Here is a 13,591-nt window from a genome sequence, read left to right as displayed (position 1 = left end):
TAACATTCCCATTTTTAAAACTCTGAGTCCCAAATTCTCTCCCTTCTTCCCTCCGCCCCCAATTGTTATATTTCTAACACAGAAGAGGGTTAAATGTTTAGCAGAAAGTCAAGTGATTTCTGGAATATGAGTCTGTTTTGATGTTTTTGCTCTTTGTGAAGTTGAAATTATTATGTAATAATGATGGTGATGATGATGATGATGCATGATTTCTTTAGGTTTGTTGATGACAGCAAGATTTTTACTGAGGGCCTTTGGCAAATAACTGCGCTTACTTTTTCAGCTAAGAAAGCTCAGACAAGGAGAATGGAAACAATAATACTACTAACAATAATTCTAGTTGAGTTGTGATAAATTATAACTCTTAAACTTCTAATCTTTGGTTGTTCAGTAAGGATATTTTGGTTATAATTATTGTTATATTACCTATCTATAAGGCACGATTGACCAAAATACCATCATATATGTACATGCACATGAACAGATTTTATCAGATTTATCCTGTTCAAGTCCTACCCTTGACGCTATCTGCGTGACCCTGGGCAAGTCACTTAACCACTTGGAAAATCCAAGGCAACCATCTAAGAATGTTAGTTGCTTATGTGTTACTGATCTATATCCATGGAAGGATTTTCCAAAAAGTGTTGCTAATGCTAACGAAATCACAGATTTCTACAAAAAACAAAATTGTATATGCGTGTATATAGGGGCAGCTAGGTGGCACAGTGGATAGAGTGCAGGGCCTGGAGTCAGGAAGACCCGATTTTAAAATCTGGCCTCAAACACTTACTAGCTGTGAGACCCTGGACAAGTCACTTAGCCCTGTTTGCCTCATTTTCCTCATCTGTAAAATGCGCTGGTCAAAGAAATGGTAAAGTACTCCAGTATCTTTGCCAACAAAACCCCAACTAGGATCACAGAGTTGGACATGACTGAAAATGATTAAACAACAACAAAAGAGTGTGTGTGTGTGTGTGTGTGTGTGTGTGTGTGTGTGTGTGTGTGTACTTATGTAAGTTCCTATTGAGAGGCAACATGGTGTGGTGAATCCAGTCTGGCACTGGATTAAGGGGCACTTGAATTCAAATTCTGTCTTAAGATACTAGTAGTGCAATTCTAAGTAAGTCTTCTAACCATTCAAGCTCTTTTTTCATCTGTAAAATGGGGATAATAGTATCTACTACATCTCATAGGGTTGTGAGGATCAAATATGTAAACAGCTTTTGCAAACCTTAAGTGCTACATAAATGTTAGTGATTACTACCTTGATAGAATACGCTCCTTGAGTACAGGGAATTTCATTTTTTTTTCCTCTGTATTCCCAGTGTCCAGCACATTAGCAGGTCCTTAATACAGTGTAATTTTCACATTATACTTTACATTAAAAAATGTGTACATACATCTTGTCCACCCTGTTTAGATTTTAAGCTTCTTTTTTTTTAAACGAATTTCCCTAAGGTACCTAGCATAGAACTTTGCACATAGCAAGGGCATAATAAATATTTAACAATTTTAATTTCTAGGATCTTTGTTTGGTATGCTTATTAAAAATCAAGTCTGTTTTATAGCCATATATTCTTTTAGCATATGCACTAAAAAACATCATGGATAAGTTCTGTCAGAATAATTACTTTGCCTTCATTTGATTCCCATCTTGGCACAATTAGTTACCATTATGAAGCCCATTTTGAGAAGGTATGCTACTACCATCAAGAATCCTGGGCTTTACAACACTGTGCGATGACTAGCTTTCATATAGTTACCTCTTCTTAGCAATGCAAGGATCTAAGAAAACTCCAAAAGACTCATGAAGGAAAATGCTATCCACATCCAGAAAAAGAACTTTGGAGTCTGAATGCAAATCGAAGCATACTATTTACTCTTTTTATTTCTTCTTTCTTGTGGTTCCTTTTTACAACATGACTAATGTGAAATGTTTAATGTGAATGTATATGTAGAGCGTATATCAGATTGCACATTGTCATGGGGTGAGGGGAGAGAAAATTTGGAGCTCAAAAATCTTATGGAAGTGAATGCTGAAAATTAAAAATAAATATTTAAAAAAAAAAAAGAATCCTGGGCTTTAGCTCTCACTCCCATGCAAGAGGCCTATAGAGCTACAACGATGAGCTATACAAGTTACTTCACCTGTCCCAGCTACACTTTCCTCTCAATGAAGGGAATAAAAATTGCCTCCTTTTTTGAAGATCAGAGGTCATTTTAAACTCATCTTACTCAAGAGGTGACCAATATGAAAATTACATAAACAAAAGCTGAACAGTAGTATATGAGAACTCTTAAGTTGTAATCAATTGTCTTGTTTTCGTCAACGAAAATTATTCAACCAATTCTCTGGATTCAGAACTTTGAACTGAAGCTTACAGGGATGTTCTTTAGCTCCTTTCTCCTGAAGAGGAATGTGAGGTGCATACCTTATTACTAAGTCAATATGTCCCCTACATCTTTGCCTACTGAAATCCTCCCTTCAGGGTCCAACCCTGGTGCCACCTCTTCCATGAAGTCTCCCAAGGTCCATCCAGCTAAAAAGGGATCACTCTATTTCCAATTCTCTTTGTCCTCATATATACTAGGTCCTTGGTATTTGTTGAATTGAATGATTTTTGTGAAGGACACCCAACTTTTTTTAGCTTTAATGTCTCTTAGCAAGAGTCACCAAAATAAATTACTCCAAATATAAACAAGCTTATTCAAGAGCTGTTTAATTCAATTCAACAAATATTTATTAAGGACTTACTATGTGTAAAGGTACTGCTGGGTGCTGGGGATAACAAAGAAAAAAATGAAACAGGCCTGCTCTCAAGGAGCTCACATTCTACTGAGGGATTATTACAGGCACATAGATAAGCAAATACATAATTATACAAAGAAATTTCAAGAGGGAGATATGACTAACAAACTTGTAGGAGGAGATAAGGAAAAGCTTGCTATAGAAGGTGACTTCTGAGCTGTACTTGGGAGGACATTAAAGACTTCAAGAGACCAAGGTACGGAGAGAGTGTATTTCAGACATGGAGAACCACATGCAAAGTGATAGAGGTGGGAGATGGAATGTGATAGACGATGAAAAGCTGGTTGGCCAGGCAGAGGAGAACAAGGAATGTGTTTAAGTGCTTGTCATTAAGTTCACACCACACTCTGAATAAAAACCAAAAAGGTAAATTTATTTAAATTACTAAAATAGTTTTGAAAGTCATTTACAAATCAGCTGCTACAATTAATGTTTCCAAAAGGTATAACAAGTAGCATATTAATCACTTAAAATTATTTGGTCAGCAAAATATTTAATAAAAACATTTACCACTCAATACTTTTTGTATATACAAAATGACAATTTTTTTTTATCACTTTCTGTTCATTTGTGAATTTTTTTGGGAAAATGATTCAAATAATATGACTTTGGATCTTCAGAAAATCATTTTAATAGGGATGTGATTTATGAATGTAGGCAGCCTCACCAAAGAAGAATTGAACCATCTATCAATTTACTATCAAATACAGGCCATTCAAAGGCAATTATGAAACCAATGTCTAGCTCTAATAACACTCTGAGAGAAAATAAGAATAAAGATTTTCCAAGTTTCACAAACAAAATAAAACCAACCCTAGGTCACTCCATAATTGTAAGAACCTAAGAAAAACTATAGCAACTTAAGAGACTAGAATACTATAAATTACAGATTGAAAGTTAAAACTGAAATATGTAAGTACACTAAATATACATTTAAAAATTCTTCATCTGTGGTACTTTTACTTTCTTTTTGGCATGAGGCACTCAAAATAAACTTATATGCATAGTAAATCTTCATATTTTTCACGAAGTTTCATTAAATGACTCAGAATAAAACACATATACAGACAAAGAAGTTAATATTATTTACTGATCCTGCAATTTTAGATTTTTATTAAAATCAAAAGCTTTAATATATATGTTCAGAATAAACTACCCAGAATTTGCCTAGCCTTCAAGGGGTAAGACTGAACTTAGGTTTCATGATATATTGCCTTCCAAATCTTACTGCAGGATCAGAAATTTCTTATGGGAAAAATATTTTGAGATGGCTGTACTAAAAAGGAAAGACTGAATTATTAACTGGGATGATAAGGACGCTATAAACATCTAGATCATCCAAGTCTCAATGGCTTATTGTTAAAATTTAATTTTGTGCAAGACTTTTCCCCTATTTCCCCAACCTTTGAAAATTTTCAGTGCTTCTGTTATTCTAAGAAATAGTTAAGAGGGTAAATCCACACCTAAAATGTGCTAAAGGAAAGGAAACAGGAAAGCCCATAGCTATGTGTGAGGAGCTGCCATACCATTAGGCCAATGAATAAAGCATCAGGGGTAGGGAGTGGGGGGGGCAGGGGCAGGGGCAGGGGCAGGGGCAGGGGCAGGAGCAGGAGCAGGAGCAGGGGAGGTGGCAGGGAAAGCTTTGGAAGAAAATACCTAACTTAAAAAATTGGAAAAGTTGATGGGAGGGGAGTCTATCAATTCATTAATCAGACAAAACCTATAATGATTCTGCTCCAGGTTCTCAAAGACAACTCTTTGTGGAACCTGCAAACTAACTGCAACTCTAAGGTGCAGCCTTTGCTGTTCTGCATGTAACAAAGGAAAAAATCCTCTTCAGGAAAACAGACCATATTAAGATGACTAAGAAATTAAAAGCATTTACAATGCTTTGCATTCACTATGTCCTATGTTTACAACAGAACTTTAATTTCCTTTAAAAAGAAAATAGTTCTTGCAAAAAGAACTCTGATTCTTATTACTGGTCAAAGGGCTTGAGAAGTTCTTGGGACATGAGGCATATCTCCTTTTCTCTCACAGTTATAAGCACACCCCACTTTTCAGGGAATTTTCAGGTTGAACAGGTAATACTAGGTGGGAGATACGGCTCCACAGTCCACTTAGTTTGTCTGAATCCATGTGATTATAGGAGTTAGGGGTGTCAGAACTGGTAAACTTGGCCTTGAGGAAATCCCTCACTTTCTCTTCAATCTCCTTTAGGCCTAAATCAGTTCCCAGTGTCTTTTCTTCCAGGAGGACTGTAAGAATCAGGGCCACATCTTTGAAGGCAGCATTTTCATGATCACAATATTTGTAGAAGATGAGCGTGGAGCCTGCGGGGAGTGACTCAAAACGATGAACCACAGCTGCATTCTGGCCATTCTGGAATCCACTGTTCAGTTTCTGATCTACTTCCTGCTTGACATCATCACTGTCTTGGGCGGATCTGCCAGTCCCATTAATTCGGATTGCACGAACCCTATAGAAGGAGGAGTAGGCATCGGCAATCTGTTCACTCAGACACCTGAGCGTTTCTTCAGCATCCTGGGCAGCAGTCAGCAACAGGATGGCGGGCTGGGGCCGAGGGTGGGAACTATTCAGGTGTTTCTCCAGGAACATCTGGCTCCTTTTCCATAACTTTTCATCCTGATTTCGGTACTTATTCATAAGCTTTTTCATCTGGTTCTGGAATTTCTGCACAGCAGTGGTTTCTACACTTGTGGTTGAAGTCCAATTTATGTAGAAAAAACTGGGGGCAACAAGAATGACTAATAAAACCAGCAGCCACACTATGACAGAAGACTTCTTTCTGGACTCATCTGCTTAGGAATAACAGAAGTGACAAACATAAACATCACTTTCTCAGCTTCACAGAAGAATGACTTGTTGAAATTTAACATTAAACTTTGTAATATACCCTTTTGTTCTTTTAGAAATACTTAGAAGATAAAGGGAAGGGTAGTGAAAAAATGAAAGGTTGATCAAACAGAAGAATATAATTTCTTCAACTAAAGACAGAATTGTTACATTTTTAAAAATAAAGTTACATACATGCACAAATATTCAAGGGTGCTTATGTAAATATGTATATGTGTTTCTTTAGACATGGTACTGGGTAACAGGAGATGATTTCTGAGGCTTATTGCAACTCTAAAATTCTGAAACTGCAGAAATGGTTAAAAAAAATAGCCTTATAGTAATAAATAGAAAAAACGCCTCAAGCAGTTCAGAACAGCACACAGCATACCTAAATATAGTTTATTTCTGCTGTGGCACAGGGCAACATGAAATTGGAAAAGAACAATATTAGACCAAATTTATGAAACGATTTGTTACAGAAAATTAGCAGTTCATATTATACCCAAAAAGTGGACTATTTTAGATTAACTGTTTTCTAATATTACAACTGTAATATGAGAATAAAAATAAAAAGATAATTTAAATTAATCTCTTCCATGTATTACTAATAACAGCTGTGATTTTGCTTTTACATTCAGGCTCCTACAATACCTAGTTTTTCCAGTTGCTAGTGCTTTCCCCCTTCCCAAATTATCTTGTATCTTTTGTATATCCCTGTATATGTACATAGGACCCTAGAATATGTACTTATTAGCCCTCCTCAAGGGGAGGGACTGTTTTCACTTTGGTCTTCACATACCCTGGGCCTTGGTGTACACAATGCTCTGCACATTAAGTAGGTGCATAATAAATACTTCCCAGTTTTTTGGAATCACAGGCTTATTCTATTTTTTCTGTGATACATATAATTTAACAGTAGCAAAACAGTTTGGAATTTTCTCATCCTTGATTACAAACCAATGAGAAGAGTGCTGTTTTGCTCTCCAGCTTTGCAGCATTCTGAAAGGTCCAGCATAAGTGCTCATTAGCATTAAATATATCACAAAATCTGTCCCAGTCTGTTCACTTTCTACATCCTTTTGACTGTGAGGCCAACAGAGTTTAAAGGGAAGATTCCAATGCGTGGCTTTTCTTATATGAAACACAGACTGCAAAAATCAATGTTTTCCTCAAGAACTCAAGCCATGTTTCTTCAAAAGCAGTAGCTTTAACTATCTGATTGTTAAAACGATATAGAAAACTTAATTGTAGAATAATTAGAAAGGGGTCTTGGTAAGGTATATAGAATAGAGTAGGTGGTCTCTAAGGTTTATTTCAATTCTGAGATTTTATACTTCTGTGAATTAGCTTTATCACAACATAGTTTACTAAAGAATAAGGTCAAGTAGGAATCAAGATGTACTTACTTTGGTTGACAGATAATAATGATTTGTTTGTAAGGTCTGATTTATGGAAGTTATCATCTGTTGAAAAGATTAAGAAAAACAATATAGTCATTCAATTTAGGTTTTAAAATTTTGGTATTTCCCTCTAATGAGGATAAGAAAAATAAAAGCTCTGTCATATGGCAAAAGAAAGAACTTTACAAGGAGACCAAGAGTGTGCGGTCATAGCTTTCAACTCCAGAGTTTCTGTTTCTACCCATTTTTTCCATCTTTTCATTTGTCTAAGAGGAGGTAACGCTCCTTCCCCAAACTAACCCCTTCATTTATGCCTTCAATCATCTCTGCCTCCCACCTCCTTTCTTTTGACCTTGCTTTTCCATGGAGTTAATTTCACTGTATCAACAAACATTTTAAAAGAACAGTCATCCAATGCCTCTATTTCCTCACCACCCACTCATTTCTCAATATCTTTCGATATGAATTCCAGTTTTGCCCTCTACCCCAACTGACTCTCAAAAGTTACCAGAGACCTTCAAACTCAAGGGCCTTCTCAATCCTAAACGCTTCTGACAGCTCAGTAGCATCTAGTAATACTATCTCTACGTTCATTTCTGATTCTACCTCTTGCCTTCATCTTCATATAACAGAACAAACATTTAAGTCAGGGGTTCATAATCTAGGGTCCATGAACTTATACTTTGATAATGAAATGTGAATATAATTGGGTTTCCTTTGTAATACTCTATATTTTATGCATTTAAGAACACAATTCTGAGAAGGGGTCCAGTGTTTACCAGACTGCCAAAGGGGTCTGCAGCACAAAAAAGGTTAAGAACCCTTACTTTAAGTCTTTACCCAAGTAAGCACTTTGCATGGCTGAGCACTGCTGGGGAGGAAGTCTTCCTCTACCACAGCGCTTCCAGCTAACGTGGTTTCTTCCTCCTAGAATCTCTAATACACACTTTTTTTCACTCTATTAAACAGCATGGCCTGTGTTGGATCCTATTGCTGTTGCATCATTGGAACCCAGCATGGTGCTTTGTATGTATTTTAGGTACTTAGGAAATATTTCCTTAACTAATTTGAACTCTGTATATTCGAGATTGAGCTCGTCATCATTCTCCCAAATTCTATTCCCCCTTTTGCCTTCCCTATTTCCATTAATAGCCTCACCACCATCCCAGTCACCACTGCTAGACACTTTAGAGCTATGGGCACAACACTCTGTGGGAAGTCTCAGGGTGGCCATTCCCTGAGTAACCAAGGCAACCAAGCAAATATCCCCAAACATAACCATGAAGAGACTGCAAAAATAAGCCCCTGAGAAAGAGGACTCTACACCTGGACCCTGTGAGGCCAGGTGTCAGCTATGGAACAAGGATGATATGCAGGCAGAGAGAGCTGCAACATACGATTGAAAGAGTATTGGATCTGAAGTCAGGGGACCTGGGTTTGAAGCCTAGCTCTGTTACTTGCTAACTGAATGACCCTGGGTAAGTTACTTTGACTTCTCTGTGCCTCAGTTTCCTCATCTGCAAAACGGGGGGGTGGTATACTACATGGCTGTAGTTCCTAAAGATGAGGTCGGTATTGATTAGGCTTGAGAGTAAAACTTGGGACCAGATAATGATTGGGTGCAAATCCTGGTTTTTCCACTACTTTTGGGACTTCCCCTCCGTGGGCCTCAGTTTCCTCATCTATAAAAGGAGGGGGGGGTTGGACCAGGTGACCTTTTTAAAGTTCTTCCCAGTTCTAAATCTCAGATTTTATGATCTGGACCCCATCCCCCTCCCAATACGAACTGGAAATAAGCTATTTTTCTCCTGATTTCCCTATTAGTTTATAATACTTTCTGTCTTGTTTATCTCTGTACCTCTTTCAGGGCCTAAAATAATACTGTGTACATAGTACATATTCAATATGTTTGTCAAATGAAAGATTAAACTGCTCAGTAAATTATAAAATCTGTATAAAACTAGATCCCCGCATTATCTGTATAAAGTAGTTATAAATAAAATTTGAAGATCTAATACTGAATGTTGTGACACGGTCTTTTAAATCAATTGAAGTATCACTGTCCTATCTTACTCTTAATTATTTAACAGGAGTAGACAATGTTCTGGGACAAGTCAAAGGAAAGAAGAAAACAGGTCAAGCACATAATAAAATTTATATCATACCATCTGAAAAATGATCGTGAATCAAGGTCTGGCCTACTGTAGATGCTGCAAGGAACAAGAAAGAATTGAATGTAGGCTACTTAGAGACTTTTTCAAATAAACTTTGATGTCTGGTGTCTGTATCACTCAAATCCTGGATGCTTTCAAATTTTTTTCTTTAAAACTAACATTGGATTTTTTTTCCAGATAAAGGAAAGTGATTAGTTGGTTTTCCAAATATTCCTCAAATCCATATAATATCAAGGTTAAGAATCCCTACAACAGATAGATAAATTTTTGGCCTCAAGACCAAAAAGCAAAAAACGAGTACACTCCCCTAAAAAAAATCCCAAATGCCTCAAGGCTATTATGAACTTGCTAGAGCTAGTCATCAAAATAAGTCTAGACTGGGATAACTCATCCCCTATAACAGTTCTTACTCAAACTATGATTGTAACTTAGATATTACAGAGACTCTCAATTTTTAAAAAAATTTCCCATCATGATGAAGTGTCCATAGTAGTTATTATTAAGTAACATATCTAGGATTTACCTAATTAAAAAAACAGAGCTGACACACATACTACAGTTACCACTCCAAAATGACCAATATACAATATCATTGATAAGACAGGACATGCTTTAAAATCAGTATATAGAACACATCCCATTAAGAATAACATTCTTAATAACAACTTAACAAATAACTTAAAATACTGAAAGTAGCACAAATTTCCAGAATGAAACTTTTATGGGGTGGGGCCCATATTCTTCCCGCCTAAAGTGTGGAATGATAATTAGTCACTGCCCACACAGTAAGAAGCAGACGACTGTGATCCTTTTATCCTCATCAATAACAGATTAGCTCTCTAAGGAGAATACAAGTTATTAACATATTAACATGGAAATGACACAGTAGCAGCACACAGCTCTGGGAAGAGTAGAAAACACTGGACTGGAAGAAAGCAGACCTCAGTTCAAGTCTTAGCCTTTCCACTTACTAATTATGTGAATGTGGGCTTGGCTAGTTACTTTTTCTCCCTAGACTCCAGCTTCCTTGTCTATAAAAAGTGAGGGGGAGGGTGTTGGAGTAGATGACCTCTATGGTCCTTTCCAACTTTAATCAGACATGGGTTTGAGGCCTGGGCTCCAACACTTACTAGCTTTGTAACTTTGGGTATACCTCTGAACCTCGGTTTATCTGTAAAATGGCAATAATATTTGTGCTAAATATTATTGTGCTAAATAGGAGATTATCATCATTATTATACAGTGATATATATGACATCACAATCTGAAGGGACAACTACATGTTTTCGCCCATTCATTTCTCTGTTCTTTGCTATTTTAGAAGTTGAATAACTGGAGGAAATGCCTTTGGCTAGTGGGAAATAGACATGTCATCTACCCTGAAATACTAGTAGAGTGGTATTAAATCACTGGTGACGACAGTATAGTACTGCTTTCTACCTGAGCTGACAAAACTATGCAGTCAGATTGTGAGGCATGAATTTTGGAATGCTAAGGAAAGGAAAGAAAGTCATTAAGTTGGGGTAGGAGTGAAGAAAGGAGAACGGAGATCTGTGTTGAGTCTGTTTTGAAGTAAATGTAGAATTGTCCTTCCCCAAATGAAGAGACTTCTTATTGTTATTACTGTTGTTATTATTATTATTACTACCACTGCAGGTACTACAGTTTGAAGTACTAAGGGCTATAGTACCTAGGATTTTTATTTCCCACTCTATATTTGCATTAAGTTGTTTTCTTTGTTTCCAAGGCACTTATGAAATGCTTTAAAATGACATCATGGACTGGCCATGTATGTAATAAACTCCACACACATAGTAATTTAATTTTCTATAATGCTGAACTGCAAGTCTGGTGTGGTATTAAAGTATTTTGGGGGGTACTTTAGGCTCACTATAATATAAAAAGTTGTCTTTTAGGCAACTGACACTGTTCTTGGGAAACAGCAGCTACAGAAATTAGCTATGAGTAGCAAGGGAGGGAAGGACAATAGACTGAGCCAAAAAGGAATGTTTTTTTTTTTAATTTATTTATTTTTAGTTTTCAACATTCACTTCCACAACATTTTGAGTTCCAGATTTTCCCCCCATCTCGTCCCTTCCCCAAGTCCAACATAGCGTGCATTCTGAATACCCTTTCCCCTAATCTGCCCTCCCTTCTATCTCTCCCGCCTTCTCTTATCCCCTTCCTCTTCTATTTTCCTGTAGGACAGGATAGATTTCTATACCTCATTGCCTGTATATCTTATTTCCCAGTTGCATGTGAAAACAATTTTTTAACATTTGTTCTAAAACTTTGGGTTCCAAATTTTCTCCCTTCCTCCCTCCCCACCCACCCTCACTGAGAAGGCAAGCAATTCAATACAGGTTATACTTGTGTAGTCATGCAAAACACTTCCACAGTAGTCATGTCATGAAAAACTAACTATTTTCCCCTTCATCCTATCCTGCTCCCTGTTTATTCTATTCTCTCTTTTGACCCTGTCCCTCCTTAGAAATGTTTTGCTTCTGATTACCCCCTTCCCAAATCTGCCCTCCCTTCTATCATCCCCCCGCTCTCTTATCCCCTTGCCCCCATTTTCCTCAGGGTAAGACAGGTTTCCATACCCAATTGAGTGTGTATGTTATTCCCTCCTTAAGTCAAATCTGATGAGAATAAGATTCACTCATTCCCTCTCACCTTCCCCCACTTCCTTTCCACAGTAAAAAGCCTTTTCTTGTCTGTTTTATGTGAGATAATTTACCCCATTCTACCTCTCCCTTTCTCCTTCTCCCAGTATAATCCTCTCTCACCCCTTAATTTTATTCTCCAGATATCATCCCTTCATCTTCAACTCACCCTATGCCCTCTATCTATCAATCTATCTATACATACAATTTTTTTTCCCCTCCAACTACCCTAAAACTGCCAAGGTCTCATGAGTTACAAATATCATCTTTCCATGTAGGAATGTAAACAGTTCAATCTTAATAAGTCCCTTATGATTTCTCTTTCCTGTTTACCTCTTCATGCTTCTCTTGAGTCTTGTATTTGAAAGTCAAATTTTCTATTCAGCTCTGGTCTTTTCATCAAGAATGCCTGAAAGTCCTCTATTTCACTGAATGTCCATTTTTTTTCCCCTGAAGGATTATACTCACCAGTTTTGCTGGGTAGGTGATTCTTGGTTGGAATCCTATGTCCTTTGCCCTCTGGAATATAGAAGCTACTAACTCCTGTATTATCCTGATTGTGTTTCCATAATACTTGAATTATTTCTTTCTGGCTGCTTGCAATATTTTCTCCTTGACTTGGGAACTCTGGAATTTGGCTACAATATTCCTAAGAGTTTTCCTTTGGGGATCTCTTTTAGGAGGTGATTGGGGGATTCCTTCCATTTCTATTTTGCCCTCTGGTTCTAAAATATCAGGGTAGTTTTCCTTGATAATTTCTTGAAAGATGATGTCTAGGCTCTTCTTTTGATCACAGCTTTCAGATAGTTCAATAATTTTTAAATGATCTCTCCTGGATCTATTTTCCAGGTCAGCTGTTTTCCCAATGAGATAGTTCACATTATCTTCTATTTTTTCATTCTTTTGGTTTTATTTTACAATGTCTTGATTTCTCATAAAGTCACTAGTTTCCAATTGCTCCATTCGAATTTTTAAGGAAGTATTTTCTTCAGTGAGCTTTTGGACTTCCTTTTCCATTTGGCCAATTCTGTTTTTGAAGGCATTCTTCTCCTCATTGGCTTTTTGGACCTCTTTTGCCATTTGGGTTATGTTATTTTTTAAAAATTAATTTATTTTGAATTATCAACAATCACTTCCATAAGCTTTTGGAGTTTTAAATTTTTCTCCCCTTCCTTCCCTACCTCCCTCCCCAAGATGGCGCTCAATCTGATACAGGCTTTACATATACATTCCTATTAAATATATTTTCACATTGGTGATGTTGTAAGTAAGAATTAGAACCAATAGGAGGAACCACCAGAAGAGGAAACAAGGGGTAGCTAGGTGGCGCAGTGGAAAGAGCACCAGCCCTGAAGTCAGGAGGACCTGAGTTCAAATCTGACCTCAGACCAAACACTTGACACTTACTAGCTGTGTGACCCTGGGCAAGTCACTTAACCCCAACTGCCAAGGGGAAAAAAAAAAAAAAGAGAGAAAACAAAACATAACAGAAGAAAAAAAAATAGCAAAAAGTATGCTTTGATCTGCAATCAAACTCCATGGTTCTTTTTTTGGATGTGGATAGCATTTTCCATCATGAGGCCTTTGGAGATGTCTTAGATCTTTGTATTGCTGAGAAGGGTTAAGTCTATCAATATTAGTCATCACACAACGTGGCTGTTACTGTGTACAACGATCTCATGG

The 13,591-nt window shown here is 37.0% G+C and overlaps 1 protein-coding gene across 2 annotated transcripts in view; it reads right to left on the bottom strand.

Annotated features, from left to right (window-relative positions):
* Window positions 1–3,161: 3,161 nt before the first annotated feature.
* Window positions 3,162–13,591, bottom strand: part of TOR1AIP1 (torsin 1A interacting protein 1) — a 40,442-nt gene continuing 30,012 nt past the window's right edge. For both annotated transcript variants that reach the window (XM_027868491.1, XM_027868492.1), the window contains exons 9-11: window positions 9,234–9,278; window positions 7,075–7,131; window positions 3,162–5,631 (exon numbers count right to left, since the gene is read on the bottom strand). In XM_027868491.1, coding sequence (XP_027724292.1) covers window positions 4,850–5,631; window positions 7,075–7,131; window positions 9,234–9,278 — 884 coding nt within the window. In that variant the 3' untranslated portion in view covers window positions 3,162–4,849. The remainder of the gene's footprint in view (window positions 5,632–7,074; window positions 7,132–9,233; window positions 9,279–13,591) is intronic.

The sequence above is a fragment of the Vombatus ursinus genome, unplaced genomic scaffold (genome assembly GCF_900497805.2).
Source record: "Vombatus ursinus unplaced genomic scaffold, bare-nosed wombat genome assembly UNPS02014789.1, whole genome shotgun sequence".
NCBI classification, from domain to species: domain Eukaryota; kingdom Metazoa; phylum Chordata; class Mammalia; order Diprotodontia; family Vombatidae; genus Vombatus; species Vombatus ursinus.
The sequence above is the reverse complement of the archived record's forward strand: the minus strand, read 5'-3'. Positions and strand labels throughout refer to the sequence as shown.